Here is a 21,921-nt window from a genome sequence, read left to right on the forward strand (position 1 = left end):
GAAAAAATAAACGTCATCTTAAGAAACTATAAATAGATGACATTTATTTTTTTTATAATAATAGTATAGTATAGTATAGTATAGTATAGTATAGTATAGTATAGTATAGTATAATAATAGACATTCAGCAACGTTCATCGTTGATAACTTTTCATCACTTTTAACGAGATAAGCTGTGCAGTGTGGAATAAAGCTTGACTGATGTTTCTCCTCATGTAAGATATTGAAGCCTTGTGATTGACAGAAGATAGAAAACTAAAGACCTGAAATGTCAAAGGAGCATGCTAATAGGTCCAGGGAGCTTTTCAATTTTTTGTCAATAGCTTTCTCACATTTCTCTGGTTCATTTTTTTTAATAGATATTTCAAGTAAAATGTATTTTATGTAAGAGGTCTAATATGGCTCTGTGAGCTGTAATGGCTCATTTATTTTGTCAATAGCTTTCTCATTTTCTATCACAGACAATTCAGACCAACTTTCATTTCATTCGTCTGGGCCTCCTTACATTGTATGCTGTACTTAAAGTCCAGTTTTTAAAGAAAATCATGTAATGTAACTTCCTGTTCCATTTCTGTTATTGATTTCAACCTTTTGCATTTACATACTGTACATTTAAGCTCAGTTTAGATTTTTTTTTTTTTTTTCTTTATTTGAAGGTGGACTTCTAATACAAATCATGTTTAATCATCTGATTAATTCAGTTACATGGTTACATGTATTATTTTGTTGGCAGCTAAGTTTAATGCACCATAGGAAACAGAGAAGGCAATTGCTTGATACAACTACGTATGTTTTTATGCATTTAAGGGATATAAATTGCATCATTTTAGGACACAAGTTTGCAACAAAAAAGAATCAAAATCATTAAGTTGTCATGTTAGACAACATCTTTTTGGGCACACAGACACACACAAAGACATGAGTGCTAAAAAGTGAACACAGAGTTGTACATTTACATATTACTCAGTCTTGTGTAAAAGGTCTTTCATCTTCTATGTGTCTGTGGTTGATGTTTGCCGTGTGTTCAGTGATATTTACTTCTCTTGCTGCAGTATGATCAGTGTCCCATCTGTAACCAAATCCACAGCAGAAGCTCTGTCATATTGACTGGCCAATGCCAGTTTGATGAAAGAATCTAATGGAGTCTATTATGAATAGCATTATACAGACATCATTTAAAACAGGGTAGGATTAGTAACAGAGGAAATTAAATGCATTTCAGCAACACATAAAATGTAAACAGCAGTCAAGTGCAAATAACAAGGAAACCAATCACAGCCCAAACTGAAATTGGATTTGAAACATAGCCACACAATAAAACACTCCCATAGTCTTATCATAACTCTCTTGTTTGCCTGTGTTCAGAACAGACCCTTTGGCATTACACTTGCCACTGCAAATGCTCTTCACAAACAGAGGCCTGTTTGTTAAGTTGTCAAGCTGTCCTTTATCAACCCATATCCAGCACAGCCACAAGCACACAACAGTTTGCTGAAGTGTCATGTTAAGTTCGTCTGTCTTTTGCTGATCACTTGGTATTCTCGTCTGTGTGATGCCTCTTGTCACGAGGGGCAGTCGTCTTCTAACCCTTTACATGGCATCTGCAATTTAACTGATTGAGTGGTTTGCTGTGATACATTGTGATACATAAATAGTCAACCAGTGGCCTCTTTTTCCTCTGTGCACATAAAAATATTTGAAACAAAATATTTTTGATCATACTCTATCTGATGTCTAAATAATGCCAGTTTCCGTTTTCCAGTTTTTCATCAGCATACATGTCATGTCATCACTCTGCTGCTCTTATTTTCTGCTTTTATAAGAAATTCTTTTCTTGCATACAAATCAATTTTCAGTCACATCTACATTGCTGCATTTGAGTTTCAACTACAGTCAATGAAACTTACTTTCTGCAGAGACGTTTCACATTAAAAGCTTTGAGTCAGCTCAAAAACATAACTTCTTCAGAATTTCTCCCGGTCCTGGTGGGATTGTAATAAGGAACATTTGCAGGAAGTGTTTACCGAATGAAAGAGCAGCAAACAACTGGAATGAAGTAGATATGAATCTGCAGATTTATTTGAGACATATTAGAGATGTACACTTTAATTTTGTACTGCACAATGTTCCAGTGAGAATTCTCCTTGATTTCTAACCACACTGTTTCAGTGTGATCTCCTTTTATTTCTTGACTAAATTGTAATAGCACCGTAGTACATTTTACATGTGCATTTGTGGAAAGAAATGTCCTCTGGGGTGAGTGCACTTGCAAGAAGATTTTTTTGTCTCTTTTTTGTTTTGATTTACAGTATATCATGAAAATTATTCTGTGCAAGTTTAATGCATTATTATGTTAATTTAACAAGAAATGAAGACAGAAAAATTAGGATTTTGAGCAGCACCCTTAAAACAAGCATTTTTTTCAACACCACATTATATTACATCACAAGGGAGTTGCTCTCCCCATCCCAGCCACAGTAGTACACTGTGCAGTACTATGTACTGAGTCTGAGGAGCAGTCACCATTCAATGAGTGTAGAATTGTTTCGCTAGTTTTGTTTTACATTTCATCTGTGAATAATTGTGTTTGTATAGGCTGCACAAATCCCAGCCTTTCAGGCCCTGAAGTCCACTTTCCTAGCAGCTAGTTTTCATGCAGGTGAAGAGAAGGTCTTCACTGTACTTCAGTCCAGGACCGTGTGAGGCTGATTGCTGGTTTGTTCCTCAGGTAAACACAGCTGCTTCATCAGATATCATCAGAGATACAGCTCCATGAACACGACCTGTTCGGGTCATCAGAAAATAAATAAATAAATTATATATATATATATATATATATATATAGTGCTGTCAGGCGATTAAAAAAATTAATCTAATTAATTACAGGATTTGTAATTAATTAATCTAATTAATCGCATTTTAATCTCATATCTGCTAAAGGTCCCCAAATAAAGAATTTGAATTCTAGGACATTACAATTCACTGACATTCACATTACAGCTGGTGAATTCTTTTCATCACTGTAGTTCTCGTCGGTAGCTGGAAATTAGAGTCACATGACGCTATCTGAAACGCCTCTTTTAGGCCCTTGTCTTCCACGATTGAAATCGGCCTGCAATCAGCAGCAACCCACTTTGCGATTGAGTTTGTCAGTTTTTCTGTCGTGGCTTTGCTCATTCATTTTCCTAACTCAGCAAGTGTGGGTTGGCGGAGTGAGCTGCTACCGTGAGGCAGCTAGCGGCACTAGTGGCACTAGCGGCACTAGCAGCAACTACATGTTTAGCGTTTAAATGATAATTCAGGCTGGAGCTGCTACGGTGATAGGAAAATTCTTTTTTACACAAGCTACAAATCACTGCATTCTTGTTAATAGTCCCGTCTTTGTTCTTTTTATAAATAAACTTGCCGTTCAAAGGCCCAAGTAGGCTTGCCTCGTTCTCCGGTGTCGCATCAACGTCTGTTGTCACCCTGCTTTTGACCAGTGGCGCAGGTAATATGCGACCTGCCACTGCAGCCTACGGGTCACTCAAAGGGCCAAATTTAAAATGCTTGCGCATTGACTTGCCACTCATGATTAATTGCGTTAATTTTTATAGCGCGTTAATTTGCAGCATAATTAATTAATCTAATTAACGCGTTAAACTCACAGCCCATAATATATATACATATATATATATATCTGTTGCAGAAGTTCCCATACTTATAGGTTGCTTTGCCTTCACTCTTCTGTCCAGTTCATCTCAACCCAGCTCGATGGGGTTGAAGTCTGGAGACTGTGCTGGCCACTTCATGTTTTCAACCTCATCATCTTGTTCTTTTTTCCTGAGATAGTTCTGGCATAGCTCAGACTTATGTCTTGGGTCATTATCTTGCTGTAGGAAGAACCCCTGACCAACTAGGCGCATACCAGAGGGTATTGCATGGTGCTGCAAAATGTTGTGAGAGCCGCTTTGGTTCAGGGTGCCTCTCACTCTGTACAAGTCACCGACCCTGGATCCAGCAAAACAGCCCCAGACCATCACACTTCCTCCTCCATGTTTGACAGTTGATGTCACACACTGTGGAACCATCCTTTTGCCTGAATTTTGATTCATCAGTCCATAATAACTTCTTCCAGTCCAATGGCGGTGTTTCATGGCCCCGGGCAAGCTTCTTTGTCTTATTCTGACGTCTTAGCAATGGCATTCTTGCTGCAACTTGTCCTGTCAAACCTGCAGCTTTAAGTCTTCTCTTCACAGTTGAAACTGAGACTTGCTTACTACGACCACTATTAAGCTGTGTTTGAAGCCTATCACACAAGCTGTTCTCTCTCAGAAACTTGTCCTCTGATTCAGTTGTGGCTTTGGGTCTGCCAGTTTCCCCCATTTCCTGAGTGTCTTTTGATGGTGAAGAAAACTGTTCTCACTGACACCTTGACTTTCTTTGCAATTTCTCTGTAGGAAAGACCTACATTTTTAAGCATTATGATGGTCTGTCTCTCTTCCATTGTTAATTGCATTTTCTCGCTATTTTGGTAGCAACACACTACTTTCTGCAGTGCATTACTTTTCAACTGATGCTCACGAGGATATGGTACCACAGTGTGTTCCAACACTGCTTTTATATAGACAGAGGGGGTTGTAAGCAAACAAGAAAAGTGGGAACACCCGTAGGAATTAGTAGCACCAGCTTTCAAGGCTTGATCAACCTTCACTGCTGCAGAACAGCTTTAAATTGTTAAACCATTTCGTATTCCCTGAAAAAGGCCTTTTTGTATAATTCTGAAATGTACATTATTTTTCAGTTTTGGGTAACCTAACCTTTTTTTTTCGTGGTTCGTGGAGAGCGATGGGATCCTGTATCGGCAGATCTTCCGCCCTGACGGTGCTGAGCCAACGTTCCAGCTGCTCCTGCCTGCGGTATTAATCCAGGTTCGCCAAGAGCATGGCCATCAAGGTGTGAAACGGACTCTAGCCCTCCTACGATCCAGGTGCTATCAGCCAGGTATGTCCACAGAGGTTGAACCAGGCATGTGCCAGGCATGTGCCAGGCATGTGAGCGGTGTCAGTTCGCCAAGGACAACCAACCCGCCACACGGAACCCTATTGGACATCTTTTGGCATCCAGGCCGAATGAGATTCTGGCCATCGACTACAGCCTGTTGGATCCTGCTAGAAATGGTATCGAAAATGTTTTGGTGATGACAGATGTCTTTAGCAAGTACACACTTGCCATTCCTACCCGTGATCAACACGCCACAACCGTGGCCCAGGTGCTGGTGGTAGCCAGTGGTTCTCTAAGTTTGGGGTCCCGGCCAGAATACACTTTGATCAGAGACGTAACTTCAAGAGCGCCCTGATCTAGCAGCTTTGCAGTCTCTATGGCATTCAGAAGTCTCGCACAACCCCATACCACCCAGCCGGCAATGGCCAGTGTGAGCGATTTAATCGAACTCTCCACACTGCCTCCATCTCGGAAAAGAGACTGGACCTCCTGCCTCCCTCAAGTCCTTTACTGTTATAATACTACTCCCCATCAGGCAACAGGTGAGTCCCCCTTTTTCTTGATGTTTGGACAGGAGCCCATACTCCCCACTGACTTCCTGTTGGGTAGAGTCCCGGACCCTGTGAGTGGAGATGTTCATGAGTGGATTCAGGAGCATTAGGCCCGATTGCAGATGGCTTTTGATGGTGCACAGGAACAATTGAAGACAGCTGCAGCACGCAGAAAGAAAACTCATGATCATCATGTTCGAGGTGAACCCCTGATGGAAGGTCTGTTGGTTCTGCTGCGTGATTTCAGTGCCAGAAGGCGGCACAAGATGCAAGACCTATGGGGCCCCACAGTGAACCGGGTTGTCCAAGCGCCTAAGGAAGGGGGGGGGGCTGTGTATTCCATTGCCCCAAAGGATGACCAGTCCAATGTCAGACACGTTCACTGTACCCTGTTAAAGGCTGTGATTGGAGCCCCCTGGTTGTGCTGATGTTAGTAATCCACCGCTCTCAAATATGCCAGTCTCTGATGATGAGTTGTCCTCTGATGATGACTTGTTTCTGGTTCCTGAAACTGCTTTTGTCTCCACCTTACCAGCCGCCAGAGCTGTGGCAGAGACTCAAACCACCCCTCAGGTGCCACACCTTCCACCTGGCCTGGTCCCCACTGAGCCAGGTCCTTCCAGGCCTTCTGTCATAGCCCCCGCTCAGCCATCCGTATCTCTAGTTATCCCATCCACCACCTCCTCCGACACCAGAAATATGGCACCACAGAGATCCGCATGCTGCTGGTCAGCATTCCAATGTCTACTGCATCCCAAGGCCGGTGGGGGACTTGGCATTGGGGGCTGCGAACTCTCAAGGTTTGGTATCACATGATGTCACTGCACTCTTTAGGCCCTGGAGCTAATTATGGGTTTAGTTTATCATCGGGGCAACGATACAAAAAGGGGGGGTAGATTGTAGCAGGATGAACATTTTGGTTACCGTGGCTTCCGTTACGCATTAAGGTGCGGCAGTATAAAAGCGGTAGTCCGCCCACCGTCTCTTCCTCTGCGCTCCCATCGTCACCTGTTTCACTTCCAGGTCAGAGGTTGTGTGCCCGACAGGTATGGCCGTACGCTGCCTCACCACGCTGGTCATTTTGTCTGGTTATTATGCTAAGGCGTTTGTGTTGTGCTGTAACGGGACTGTGTGCTGCTCCATGCTCCCTGTGTGCGCCATGATTATCTGGCGGTGGTAAGTGTCATCTCTTTCTGCGTTGTGGTTGGTGCTACTAGGTGGCTCATTCTAACGTGGTCGCAGGTAAATGCTGGTGGCTGCCTGGAGTCCTTTCGCCCCCTCCCCCCTCTCTGGTCAGTGTGTGAGTGTCTGTTGCCGCTAACAAGGTATGTATGTGTAACATGCAACTGTATCAATTTTAGTATACTTAGTAAATGCTAACATTGTGTTTCTGAATTAGGTGTTATTGTAACCACCTCACTGGACCGCTGCTGCTTTGTGTGCACCGCGTTTGCGGCCCGTATTCGCTGCTGCTGCTTGCCATTACGGCGTCCTGCAGCCGTCAGAGAATTGGCCGTCACTTCCTCAATGATTGTTCGGCTGCACGCCAGGGCCGGGAATGATTAGGTTTTTTTCTTAACCGGGGATTGATCCCTTTTATGTTGAATGAGTGATTGAATGGGTTTATTTTTGGGTTTATTTTTCAATTTTATTTATGTAATTTTATTTTGTTAATTCGGACTTGTTTTCGGCAATGAGGTAATTGAGTTTCGTTTTGTTTTCTTTATTTTTCTTTTCTTTTTTTTTTTGTTATACCAGGCAGTCATTATTTGATATATTGTTTAAGTCTGTGACCTGCCCATTAATTGTGGTTTTGTTAGGTTTTCTCTTTTTTTGGTGTGTGCAACCTTATTAATCTGTTTCATTTTTCTCCCTTCTCAGTTGCTGTAGCTGCTGGTGCCCTGGTGGTGGCATCCGCCCCCCCGCCTTGTCTTGCTGTGTCCCTGGGAGTGGGTTTTCTTCACTGAGAGTGTCTGCCACGTGTGCCTGGTGATTTGAGTTTCTGCTTCTTTTTTTTTTTTTTTGGTGTATCCCTCCCCTGCACTAGCCTTCGCCCATCCACTTCGGCCTCAGCCCTGATTAGGTTTGTCTTTTTTCTTTGTGTGAATGGGTTTTAGTACTGTGTCTTTTTAGAAAATATGAATATTTAATAAATTGTATTTTAAATTTGGAACCACGTCTCGTGCTCTTAGTAACCACAAACCTGTGTGCCTTGTGTCTCACAAGAGTAATTCCATGGGTGAAATTCCCAGGGTGGCGTTGTAGAGCTCTTTAGTAATATTAGGAGTTGTATCTGTCTTTTTTTTACCACCTCCTCGCCACATCAGGATGGGGTGAAGGAATGCATTTCAACAAAAAAATAACCAGAGAAAACTCGGGCTCAGACAAAGTCCAAACCTGAACCCAATAGATTATCTGTGGAGATCTGAAAATGGCTGTGCAATTGACTGTTAGGGAAACAACTTCATAGACATTTCAGAAGAGATCAAAACCATGCATGTACTCAGGTTCAGCAACAGCTTTCAATTTACCTTGGGTATGCCTCTGATTAGCATAATAGGCTAACTATACAGGAATCGTAAGGCCCTAAGTAAAATTGTCTTGTCCCTGTCAGGATCAGCATTAGAAACTGTGTGTCCTGTGGCCCTCATCATCAAGCAAAGTGTGAACTGTCTAATGGCCACCATGAGTTCACTTTTCTCTGTGAAAACTATTTGATGTGGTCGTCAGAATTCGGCCAATGCCAAGCATGTTGGCCAGAATAAACAGAAAATGCTCAGTTCAGATTTGCTGCAGGTCACTTTTGCCACTCATTGTGCTATGTGGATGTGTTATGTTATATCACTAGTTGTGTGCACTTTGCAGTATACATGTATACGTATGTGTGTGTGTGTGTGTGTGTGTGTGTGTGTGTGTGTGTGAGTGTGTGTGTGTGTGTGTGTGTGTGTGTGTAGAGAAAGAGAGTGGAGTTTGTTATGTCAGTATATTTAATCATATCTAACTTGCTGTTGATACAAACTAAACACTTCCTCCTAGTTTACTTTACTTACTAGTTGTTTTGATGCAATCAGTATAATGCACATTAACCATCAGTACAAGTTACACTCGCCACTCACACCATTTTCTCCTTTAAATGCTGATTTTTGTTCCCTAATTAAAACAAGTTGTGTGTACTTTGCCATTTTCCATTACTGTTAAGCTGCTGTCAATGAAATTCTGCACCAGTGTTTCCCAGAAAGCCTTCCAGTGTTTCCCTTTCCCAATCTGCTTTGCAGGGAAAATTAGCTCGGTTTTGCTGAAATATGACTTTAATTAGAATTATTAAGCAGAGCCATGTTATATATTTGTCCACTTATGCATTTTCTTTCTATCTCCACTAACACAGAATGACTCAACATGACTCAACAATGACACAGTAAAAACGCAGACAAACACATAGCAGGGTGATACAGGGAACAAACAGATGAATACAGAACCAGAGTTTGGCAGGGAAAATTTGGGGCAGATAAATGAACTGAATAAACGGCTGTTACTGAAAGCAGCTGGTAGACGTGGTGATAAATTTTAACTAACATTTGGCTCAGTTGTAATTTCTGTATTCACCCAGTCAGCCAAAAAAGAAGTGTGCTGCTTTCGTATCTGGGGACTTGAGTCTGTGTGGTGATGTCAGACAGAAGTCAAGGATGGATGAAGGAGAGGATGTTGGTCCTTTGGCATCCCAACATCCTGTATCCATGGTCAAGGTTCAGGCTCACTCACGTCTGAATGGTATAGGCCACCTCTTTTGACTTTATTTTTAAAATGAGTGAACTGAGTGATACTCATCTGCGATTTGCAGCATCAAGTATATTGAGACATCTAAGTTAGACTTGCTGCTTATCTGTAATTGCCTGTACTGTTGGTACTGCATTTGGGTCCTAAACACACCTGTTACAATGTAATTTATAAGTTCCCTAAGACAAAGGTTTCACACTGATTGATACAAGAGGTGCATTTCTTCAGTGCAAGCTGGATGAGAAGTGTAGCCTCATGCTCACATTTTTGACCCCCTTGGACCAGAAGAGGTGGTTGAAAGTTCTGTTTGGTATGCCAGTAACTCCAGAGGTCTACCAGAACAACCAACATGAGCTGTAAGTAGGGCTTGGATGGGTGAAGCCTATAGCTGATCACATTCTCATCATAATGACCACTCTACCTCCTGAGCTTCAGCCATACAATGAGTATGCCATTGAGCAATAAAAAGAGATAATGCTGAGCCTGGAACTGGCCACATGCCCCTGGTAGATTATGAGATTTCTGGAAGATTGATGTTCCACCAGATCTCATAGTGGACAGGACAATAAAACAATGTAAGGCTCATGCCTGTGAATATTCTTATTCATCCAGGTCATTGTAAGCTTCAGGGCATTCAATCGATCGCAACTGGACTTTGTCAGTTTGTCTTGGAAGACGTTTTGCGTCTCATCCGAGCAGGCTTCATCAGTTCATGCGCACCGGACTAGATAGGACAGCTCTAGTCCAATGAAATGGTGTTAGGTTCAAGTATTTATCCTCTGAGTGAGGCCAACCCCAAAACCAAGGATAGTATCACTTTATTGCGAGGCAAACGATCCCCCATTAAGGCGGGGTAGGGTGCGACCCTTGGGTGTCAACGACAGTCGTCTGCCTCGTTAGTGTCCCATTCTTGTCATTGGGAGGCGCCTTGAGCCATGTGTGAATGGCTGTGTTATTTATTTTCAGAGGCTAAGTTTTTGAATCTCTTTGGAAGAGATGAAAGGACAGCACTGTATGTGGGAGATAGGTGGTGTCTCAGACCTCCCCCTCTGTTCAGAGATGGTTTTTCAACCTTGACATGGATGGCTTCTCTCACTCCTCTTTCAAACCATCTGTCTTCTCTGTCCAGAATATGCACATTTTTATCCTCAAAGGAGTGTGCTTCCTCCTTGAGATGCAGGTAAACAGCTGAGTCTAGACCTGAAGAGTTAGCTCTTCTGTGTTGTGCCATGCGTCTGCTCAGTGGCTGTTTTGTTTCCCCAATATATAAGTCTGTGCATTCCTCACTGCACTGGACTGCATACACCAGATTGTTCTTCTGAGTATGAGGTATCCGGTCTTTGGGGTGCACCAGCCTTTGTCTGAGAGTGTTCCCAGGTTTGAAATGTACCGGGATGTGTTTGTTAAAGATTCGCCTGAGTTTCTCTGATACACCAGACACATATGGAATGACAATGTTATGCCGTCTGTCTCTCTTTTCTTCCTCTGTCACCCTGCACTTTCTGGAAGCGGCTGAACTTTTCACAAAAGACCAGCTCGGATAACCACAAGTTTTGAGAGCATCCCTCAGGTGTTTGTGTTCCTTGTCTCTGGCCTGTTGGCTGGTTGGAACATTATCAGCTCTGTGCTGGAGAGTTCTGATAACACCCAGTTTGTGTTCCAATGGGTGATGTGAGTCAAAAAGGAGGTACTGGTCTGTGTGAGTAGGTTTTCTGTAAACCCCAATATGGAGGCTCCTGTTCTCTCCGATGTGGACATCACAGTCCAAAAAAGGCAAACTCATGTCCTTGACATCCTCTCGAGTGAATTTGATGTTCTTGTCCACTGAGTTAATGTGCTCGGTGAAGGCTTGCACTTCTTGGCTTTGGATTTTTACCCATGTGGCATCCACATATCTGTACCAATGACTTGGTGTTGTTCCTTTGAAAAAGTTCAGGGCCGTTCTTTCCATGTTCTCCATGTACAGATTAGCCACAATGGGGGATACTGGTGAACCCATCGCACACCCATGTTTTTGCCTGTAAAAACTCCCCCTAAATTGAAAATAGGTGGTTTTTAACCAGAGTTCCAGTAAATTGCATATTTGCTCTGGGTTAAGGGTAGTTCTGTTCTGCAAAGTGTTGTCTTGTAACAACTGCCGCCTCACTATTTCCACTGCATCCTGAGTTGGAATGCAGGTGAACAACGATGTGACATCGAAGGAAACCATTGTTTCTGATGGGTCTAGTTTTAAGTCCCGGACCTTATTTACAAAGTCCATAGAGTTCTGGATGTGGTGTGGCGCATTGCCAACCAGTGGTGCTAAGATGTTGGCCACAAACTTAGCAATGTTGTATGTCACAGAGTTGATGCTGCTGACAATAGGTCTGAGAGGCGCTCCTTCTTTGTGTATTTTTGGGAGTCCATAGATGCCCGGGATGGACTCTTGTGGGTATAACCTGTGATATTGCAAACGGTCAATGGCTCCTTCTTTCTGTAAACTTTGCAGATATTCTATGATTGTTCTCTTGTACCCACTGGTTGGGTCTCGTTTCAGGCATTCATATGTGTTACTGTCATTGAGTAGTGAAAGAATCTTGTCTTGGTAGTCGTTTGTGTTTAGAATTACCGTGCATCTCCCTTTGTCTGCTGGCAAGATTGTGATGTTTTCGTCCTTGCTCAGTGATGCCACGGCTTTTCTTTCCTCATAGGTGAGGTTTGAAGGGGGAGGTTTAGCATTGGAGAGAGCTGCCGACACTTTCAACCTGAGCTGTTCACCTTCTGTTTCTGTTAGGTTGTTTTTCTTTATAGCTGATTCTGTTGCCGTGATCAGATCAACTATTGGGACTTGTTGTGGTGTCATGGCAAAATTCAATCCTTTAGCTAAAACCTCCTTCTCCGGCTGGGTAAGTACTCTGTCCGACAGATTCTTAACCCATCTATTCTGTAACTCATTTTGTGTTGAGTCTTCACTATTTTGCCTCCAGGTGAGCAATTGTATGTTGGAAGTGTTATGTCTTGACTGCAAGTTCTGAAATTTCTTTGTTTGTCTGTCTTTGGTTTTGGTTGAAAGTGTCGGCAGCTCTCTCCAATGCTAAACCTCCCCCTTCAAACCTCACCTATGAGGAAAGAAAAGTCGTGGCATCACTGAGCAAGGATGAAAACATCACAATCTTGCCAGCAGACAAAGGGAGATGCACGGTAATTCTAAACACAAACGACTACCAAGACAAGATTCTTTCACTACTCAATGACAGTAACACATATGAATGCCTGAAACGAGACCCAACCAGTGGGTACAAGAGAACAATCATAGAATATCTGCAAAGTTTACAGAAAGAAGGAGCCATTGACCGTTTGCAATATCACAGGTTATACCCACAAGAGTCCATCCCGGGCATCTATGGACTCCCAAAAATACACAAAGAAGGAGCGCCTCTCAGACCTATTGTCAGCAGCATCAACTCTGTGACATACAACATTGCTAAGTTTGTGGCCAACATCTTAGCACCACTGGTTGGCAATGCGCCACACCACATCCAGAACTCTATGGACTTTGTAAATAAGGTCCGGGACTTAAAACTAGACCCATCAGAAACAATGGTTTCCTTCGATGTCACATCGTTGTTCACCTGCATTCCAACTCAGGATGCAGTGGAAATAGTGAGGCGGCAGTTGTTACAAGACAACACTTTGCAGAACAGAACTACCCTTAACCCAGAGCAAATATGCAATTTACTGGAACTCTGGTTAAAAACCACCTATTTTCAATTTAGGGGGAGTTTTTACAGGCAAAAACATGGGTGTGCGATGGGTTCACCAGTATCCCCCATTGTGGCTAATCTGTACATGGAGAACATGGAAAGAACGGCCCTGAACTTTTTCAAAGGAACAACACCAAGTCATTGGTACAGATATGTGGATGCCACATGGGTAAAAATCCAAAGCCAAGAAGTGCAAGCCTTCACCGAGCACATTAACTCAGTGGACAAGAACATCAAATTCACTCGAGAGGATGTCAAGGACATGAGTTTGCCTTTTTTGGACTGTGATGTCCACATCGGAGAGAACAGGAGCCTCCATATTGGGGTTTACAGAAAACCTACTCACACAGACCAGTACCTCCTTTTTGACTCACATCACCCATTGGAACACAAACTGGGTGTTATCAGAACTCTCCAGCACAGAGCTGATAATGTTCCAACCAGCCAACAGGCCAGAGACAAGGAACACAAACACCTGAGGGATGCTCTCAAAACTTGTGGTTATCCGAGCTGGTCTTTTGTGAAAAGTTCAGCCGCTTCCAGAAAGTGCAGGGTGACAGAGGAAGAAAAGAGAGACAGACGGCATAACATTGTCATTCCATATGTGTCTGGTGTATCAGAGAAACTCAGGCGAATCTTTAACAAACACATCCCGGTACATTTCAAACCTGGGAACACTCTCAGACAAAGGCTGGTGCACCCCAAAGACCGGATACCTCATACTCAGAAGAACAATCTGGTGTATGCAGTCCAGTGCAGTGAGGAATGCACAGACTTATATATTGGGGAAACAAAACAGCCACTGAGCAGATGCATGGCACAACACAGAAGAGCTAACTCTTCAGGTCTAGACTCAGCTGTTTACCTGCATCTCAAGGAGGAAGCACACTCCTTTGAGGATAAAAATGTGCATATTCTGGACAGAGAAGACAGATGGTTTGAAAGAGGAGTGAGAGAAGCCATCCATGTCAAGGTTGAAAAACCATCTCTGAACAGAGGGGGAGGTCTGAGACACCACCTATCTCCCACATACAGTGCTGTCCTTTCATCTCTTCCAAAGAGATTCAAAAACTTAGCCTCTGAAAATAAATAACACAGCCATTCACACATGGCTCAAGGCGCCTCCCAATGACAAGAATGGGACACTAACGAGGCAGACGACTGTCGTTGACACCCAAGGGTCGCACCCTACCCCGCCTTAATGGGGGATCGTTTGCCTCGCAATAAAGTGATACTATCCTTGGTTTTGGGGTTGGCCTCACTCAGAGGATAAATACTTGAACCTAACACCATTTCATTGGACTAGAGCTGTCCTATCTAGTCCGGTGCGCATGAACTGATGAAGCCTGCTCGGATGAGAGGCAAAACGTCTTCCAAGACAAACTGACAAAGTCCAGTTGCGATCGATTGAATGCCCTGAAGCTTACAATGTAAGGCTCAATTTGCACTGTATGGTCAACCTAGCAGGTTCATCTAAGACAATAAATTTCTGTTTGCCTGTGGTCAGTTCTGCCATTTTGTTGTGGAGTGGCTTCTCTGGACCAATGGAAAGGTGGAATCACCAATCAAAATTGCAAACCTATGCAAAGAACTTATGCAAGATAGCACTGTTGGAAGGCAATAATACACTGAAGGCAACCTTAAACAGGGAAAACACCCCAACAGAGGGTATAGACTGCAGTCTTGCCCAAAACCTGATGTGACGGCATCTGAAGTCAGCGGTCTGAGGTCATGGCTCATGCACTTCTTTAGCCACAGGTCATTATAGATGGAGCAGGCAAATTGTGACGTAGAAAACAAGTCTCTAAACTCATCTACAATAAGACTACTAAGGACTTGTGTAAGTTGACTGTGGAGAAGCAATTCAGATTAAGCCACCACCCGGCCACAGGTCAGTCATCTAGTGGTGGAAAGTGTGTCTGCAGAAGGTGATGACCATTTTGGTTTGTGCCGGCGGCATAAAAGTGCGCTGAAAGCTCGCCACCCCAGACCTGGTCAACTCTGTGTGCCAGTGGCGCACCGCTGGGAAAGTGGATTTTTGTAAACCGGCGGAGTTGTGCGCTCATGTCACCAATACATCACAGTCAGGTTTCCACAGTGTCTGGCATTTCACTGCAATCAGTAATTACCAATAGCCACGATTCAATGCAACTATCTGAGTCAGCACATACAGTCAGACCTAAATTAATATATTTTGATCCGTATCTCTTTTGACCATATCGCAAGCACGTTCGGCACACGTAATGGTCACTCAACCTGACCGAATGTACACAGGTGAAACAGGGATGTCTGGTGATCTGTGACTCAAATTGCCTGGTGACAAATGTGTATGCCACTTTCCCCGGGTCAGCACATGACTCGTTCATCCTGGCGAATTCTAGCATCCCTACAGTCTTTCAGGGGGACACCCCTCTGGATGTGTGGCTGCTAGGTAATAACGGCTATCCACTGAAAACGTGGTTGATGACGCCAAATATCACACCGTCAATAAGACGGCAACTTTAACAGTGTTTTCAGCAGTGCTCGGTCAGTCATCGAACGCACACTGCGATCAATAATTAGCAACAGCCACGATTCAATGCAACTGTCTGAGTCAGCACATACAGTCAGACCTAAATTTTGATCAGTATCTCATCTGACCACATCGCAAGCGCGTTCGGCACGCATAATGGTCACTCACCCTGACCGAATGTACAGGTGAAACAGGGTCGCTGTGCCAACCAGAAACAGCTGTGGCATCCTACCGAGCATATATTCTGCATCTATACTGCACCTCAGAGCACTCGAGAGACAGACACATGGAAAAAACGTAAGTGATGATCGTTGTCCGCTGTTACCCACATCATTTCATTCCAAATACAAATGTTATCATTGTAATGCTTAACGTTATCTGCAACGATGGAGTACATCATTGCTTTGAGGAGGAGGCCAAGGATTTTCCATCTAAGGACCTCATATTTAGACATCAGAATCAGAATCAGAAATCCTTTATTTATCCCCAAGGGGAAATTGTTTTTGTTGCAGTGCTCCTTTCAAGAATACTATTCTTGAAAGGAGCACTGCAGAATTTTATTCTAATTCTATTAGAATTAGAATAAAATTAGAAAAGAAAGAAACTATACTATACATACTATACATATAAAAAGCAAATATAAAAACAAAATATTTATATTGAGAATATATATATATATATATATATATATATATACAGGCCAAAAGTTTGGACACACCTTCTTATTCAATGCGTTTTCTTTATTTTCATGACTATTTACATTGTAGATCCTCACTGAAGGCATCAGAACTATGAATGAACACATGTGGAGTTATGGACTTAACAAAAAAAGGTAAAATAACTGAAAACATGTTTTATATTCTAGTTTCTTCAAAATAGCCACCCTTTGCTCTGATTACTGCTTTGCACACTTTTGGCATTCTCTCGATGAGCTTCAAGAGATAGTCAGCTGAAATGGTTTTCACTTCACAGGTGTGCCTTATCAGGATTAATTAGTGGAATTTCTTGCTTTATCAATGGGGTTTGGGACCATCAGTTGTGTTGTGCAGAAGTCAGGTTAATACACAGCCGATAGCCCTATTGGACAACTGTTAAAATTCTGTTAAAATGTGTCTGTTAAAATTCATATTATGTGTCCAAACTTTTGGCCTGTACTGTATATATAAACAAAATATACCACAAAACATAGAACAGAATATATATATATATATATATGTGTGTGTGTGTGTGTGTGTGTGTGTGTGTGTGTATAAACTGAGAAAAAATAAACAGTATATACAAACGGTTGTGCAAAGTAATACAAATGCATGTCATGAGACATGAGTGACGTCAGTCCCTCCTGGGAGAAGTTTGGGCGTTGGACACTTTCCTCTGGGGTCCATGCCTGTGTCGAAAATAGAGCCTTAAGTATCAAGTTGGTGCCACAAGAGTGGCAGTGAGTTACAGTAGTTAGGACCATTTTTCTTTGTTTCAGTGTGTTTTTGTGATTTTTTTTTTAATGCTTCTTTTGTCACTAGTCTAGTCAGTCTTTCTTGAATTACTTTAAACAACATTAGGAGATCCGTTCAGCCAGAGCTCTGTTGTTTACACTCAGGAACAGCTGATAGCACTGTACAACACAAAGGTACTCTCAGTGGAAAACCCTCACCCTGGAGGAGTCCCTCTGTGAACTCTGGGGAACAACACCAGAGAGGTTTGGAGAGGCCCGAAAATCATCTCAGGCCACAGCAGTGACAGCAGTAGGGGCCCTGAATCTGGTCAAAGGTCAAATTAACTGAATCTGTTTTTCAACAGATTTGATATTACCCCCATTGATTCCCCCACCCACCAGAGACCAGACCTGATGGCATTACTACTCCACAACCCCTCCCTCCCTCAACAGCACCCTCTTTACACCACTCTGCTCCCCTCCATTCCACATCACAGACTACAGATTACAGATCCCCTCCTTACCTGGAGAACATTGGGAGCACTGTGAGGGTCATGTTTTTTGACTCCTCCGCTGCTTTCAACACAGTGCAATCATCACTGCCCAGAGGGTAGCTGGAAGGAGCTGAACCATCAACTACCTCATCAACTTTACAACTGTGTGTCAGGAACTAGCATCCTTGGCATTTTGAGGTGGGTTTCACCTCTTGGGGATATCAGACCACTTTTAATTGTATGCATCAACAAGAATGATTTTCATTGACAGGTGCTTACCAGCAACTGAAAAAGCAACCAAACTGAAATAAATGAATGGGTGAATTCAGTATTTTTGTGAAAAAGAAGCAACCAAAATGTATTTGTTCATGTTATTGACAAATATTTGAAAACAAGCTTTTATTTAAGAATTTTCTATACATATGAAGCAAACATATGCCTGTGATCACTTCTTTTTAGTCTGAAGAAAACTGCCCCATGTTCTATGCAATGGTTTATCACACATTACATAGCTAAGCGGTTTCTTGTAAAGCAAGAGCCAGACGTTTGCAAACTAATTTACAACAAATTATGAGTCTATGTATACTATTATAATCACATACTGTATTTCCAAAGGTTCTTAAAAAGCATATTTATGCAGTGGTTAATTTTCCTATGAGTCAAGACGGCATACAGCACAGCATAGGAAACTAGTGAATAACATCAGCCAAGTCAGCCTCAGGGTAATTTTATTCACACTTTGCATTAGAGGCACCTCCAGTGTTTTACTAATTTCACTGTTGAGTGACCTGCCTATAGTAACCCATTTGTGTCTGGGCAGCACCGAATGGTGCAGCTTTTTACTGAAACAAATACAGAAAACTGTATAAAAATGAGCAACTGAACTTAAAGATTCTCTTGAACTAAGCCTCCAGACCAGTGAGTTTTGAATTTGTCTACTGACATCAGCGTCACTTTCGTTAAAAGTCAATTTAAGAATATACAATGAAGCCCAGTGTCTGTTTATTTGCCAGTATTCATCTTTCTTCCTATACTTCAACTGTAGAGGAGACGAGAGGGTGCTGGACACTGTGACACTATCCAAGGTTAGATACAAGTAGGTCCAGAGGAAGGGTCCTACACTACACCATCTCTACAGAAAGCACAGAGGCACTGGAGAATCAGGAAAAAAGACCAAGAGGAAAAAAATGACACATTGTTGCCTTTTAGATTTGGTCCAGTTTATCCAAAACTGTTATCCAAACTGTTGGAGTGTTCTTTTAATATAATTTTACTAACACTGCGATTACTTTAATACTACTGTGGCTTTGTAGATGAGCAGAAGCTGTTTGCAATGATTAATTCATCCTCCTACACGGTTTTTGCTTGACTCGGGAGGAAATATCCCACCTTAATTATAAGGAATTAGAAGAAATATTAAGAATTAAAAATGAAGCCAAAAGGAGGATAGCCCCACCCCCATAAAATATCAACAGTGACACTTACAAGAGAAAAAATTAATACAAAATGAATAGAAATGTGCAATTTACATGTGAGTTTATGTTTATGAGTTGGGATGCATTACAATGAAATCCATGAAGAGATATATCTCTAATTAGAGAGCTTTTTATATATTTTTTTGAATAATGATGATGTAGATGTTGCTTGTAGTGATGGATGCAGGTTGTTCCAAAGAAACAGACCGCTGTACTTCAATTAATTCAATTAAGAGAAGTCAGGATATGGAAGATCAAAGTTGTTAGTGTCTTGTGGAATATGAGTACACTGAGAGCCAGTAAGTCAGTAAGGTCAGTCTTTGTCAATATTAAAATATGAATACACAGGTCTGCAAAAATAATGATATTCTCATCAGCCTCTGCTCTATTTTGTACATTTAGCATGCTAACACACTAAACTAAGATGGTCAACATGGTGTGCACCTTTGCATTGTCATTGTATGTCAGCATGCCGATACATGCTGATATCAGCATAACTCCACAGAGCTGCTAAAGTGGCTTTTTGTGCTAAAATGTTGGCATGGTAACACACAAACTAGCATTGCATTGATAATATGAGCATGTTAGAATGCTGCCAAAAGCAGTCAGAGTACAGCTTCACAGAGCTGCTAGCATGGCTGTAGATTCTTGGTTTTATTTTCACTGAATACGATGTTATGCAGGACAGCCACTTTGTTATTCTTTCAATTGATAGTGGACCCAGTCTGTAGTTTTCATTACCTCGGAAACGTCATGATCACTCTGATCTGGACAACACCGCCCTATAAAACAGAAATCAACTGTTGGCAAGGTGGAGAGCTGCATTACATTCTTTCTGACTACCACAGAGGGTGTTTATCAGTCTCTGACTGTCACACTGAATTCATACAAATTCATGAAACTCTTGATTGAAGTGAAGATGCTGGGGAGGCGTGCCCTGGATTGAAATGCATTTTAATGTTATGTCAAGGAGAAGCGTTCAAGCTAAAATGGGATAGTTTTCTGAGTTGTTTGCCATTGAAAGGCATATCATTGTGGTTTTGCTTGACAAAACACTTATGCTGTGTAATTTAGGGCAAGAAAATAAGTACAGTTTATTGTTTACCATGTTTCACTTTAGTTGTGTTGCCAGTATATTTTTGTTATGGTTTAAAACAGGGGCGGCAAGGTAATAATTTCTATTATTTTGTTTGTATTTTTTTTTTTTAATACGTTTGCTATGTTGTGATACATACTGGATCAATCTTTGAAATCTGTCTAATATTGTAATATTTCACTCTTATTGCTGAGTCCTAACTGCAGTCATAAGTGAAATTAGTCTCATACCTGCAATCTATAATTAAAACCAATTCAATTATGATATGGAATCATTTCTACCAAAAGCACTGGAAGGCAGACTAGGGTTGCTGGGTATACTGCATGTGGGTTCACTATTGGATGATAAATGGGGCGACACAGCAGCTTTTGAAGCAATAACGATAAACAATGAGGCTACAGGAGAAATGATGCTAACATGTCCCTGTTCTACATGTGAGTACACTGGCATTATCTGAAATCTGCTTTCCTATTCAGAGCCAACCAAGGACTTATCATGGTTCTGGAAATATGGATAATGTTTCTTCTTTCAGACACTATTCACTCATGAAGACCTTTTGCCTACCAGTCCATGATAAGACCACATGCTCTGCTGTCTCACATACAGGAAAAAAAAAGTAACTGCTTAACAGCACTCAGTCCTCCTATATCCATAGCAATAAAATAGACAGTTTGCCCTCAAATGAGCTGAGATGTTGAGCTGAAAAGCGTGTCTACAAGCATTCAGACTGACAAACAGCTTGATGATGTTGAGCATTTTCCATCAGCTGGCTGCAGAGTTCATCATAAAAAGGAAAAAATCTAAACAATGTTGTGATGAATGAATGAGAGACTGAAAGTTATTAATGTTTTCATAAGATTTAGCTGGAATGCAAGAAATATAATACAATGTAAATTAAATCTGTGGCATGGAATAGCATTGTATTCACTGTCTGTAAATTAAAAGCCAGGCATTTAGTGTCACCTATGACACCCTTTAAAACCTTGAATTAATCAGGGGTTTTTTTGTTTTTGTTTTTTAGAAGAAGAAGAACAAGAACAAGAACAAGAACAAGAACAAGGACAAGAACAAGAACAAGAAGCTAGACAGAGTGATGGGATCTCCATTGGATCACAGTGTAGACACTAGAAACACATGGCAGGTGTAAATGGAATCAGGTTAAATCATATCTAGACACATTGCAAGGAGTAAAGGGGGCATCTTTGGCACACATACTGCAAATGATGCATTGAAATTTAAAAATTTAAAGGGTCAGTTCAAACAAATAACAAAAATGCATCTCCTATTTCCTATAGTGTGTAGCTCCCAAAGTTAAAGATGATTCCTAAATGATTTGCATGTCTTAGTGTATCAACATTTTCTTATTGGGGCCCAAAATTACAGGACCATGAATGTCATCGTGTGGTCCAACTTGAAAAAACCTTTGAACTTTGTAGAAATACCAGGCTTGTATCAAATCAGCAATCAAATCAATCAAGAGTATGGCCCAAGTTTTGACATCTAGTATCTGTCTCTGGAATTTCTGTCCCCACCCTAATACAATCGAGGTGAATGGAATTTAATTTGTGAAAATGGCATTTGAAAAATACAAGAGCTTGTGTCTCTCTAACAACGTCCCTGGATACCCGAGAAAATCCACAAAAAGACGGAAAAGAGCAGTTCAACTAATGAACCAATTTGATTACATGCTAAAAACATTTTGAAGCACGTTTTCTGTTTGAGACATGAATATACAGAGAATATCATTGAAGGAGTGCACTGTCAACCAGCTCAATCAGCGGCATTCATCATCAGTGTATTGTACACCAATTGTATTTCTTAATTTGGGCTAAAAGGTGTATATTGTCATAATGTGAATATCTTC

At 41.7% G+C, this 21,921-nt stretch overlaps 2 protein-coding genes across 2 annotated transcripts; one reads left to right on the forward strand and one right to left on the reverse strand.

Moving 5' to 3' along the window:
• Positions 1–9,532: 9,532 nt before the first annotated feature.
• Positions 9,533–12,222, reverse strand: LOC139342420 (uncharacterized; the record flags this gene model as incomplete). Its single annotated transcript, XM_070979511.1, has 2 exons — positions 9,533–9,640; positions 10,315–12,222. Coding segments are annotated over 2 exons (2,016 nt in total), but the record flags the coding sequence as incomplete, so codon positions are not given.
• A 64-nt stretch (positions 12,223–12,286) lies between these two features.
• Positions 12,287–21,204, forward strand: LOC139342421 (uncharacterized). Its single transcript, XM_070979512.1, has 3 exons — positions 12,287–12,302; positions 12,361–14,090; positions 21,079–21,204. The coding sequence occupies exons 1-3, from the start codon at positions 12,287–12,289 to the stop codon at positions 21,202–21,204; spliced, it is 1,872 nt and encodes a 623-aa protein (XP_070835613.1).
• Positions 21,205–21,921: the final 717 nt, after the last annotated feature.

This window comes from Chaetodon trifascialis, chromosome 14 (assembly GCF_039877785.1).
Source record: "Chaetodon trifascialis isolate fChaTrf1 chromosome 14, fChaTrf1.hap1, whole genome shotgun sequence".
Classification (NCBI taxonomy): Eukaryota; Metazoa; Chordata; class Actinopteri; order Chaetodontiformes; family Chaetodontidae; genus Chaetodon; species Chaetodon trifascialis.

What these genes read in the sequence shown, in the direction of transcription:
- LOC139342421 (XM_070979512.1), top strand. An exon ending in TATCTCCCACATACAGTGCT is followed by an intron (nt 14,091 to 21,078) that starts GTCCTTTCATCT and finishes TTTGTTTTTTAG; the next exon opens with AAGAAGAAGAACAAGAACAA.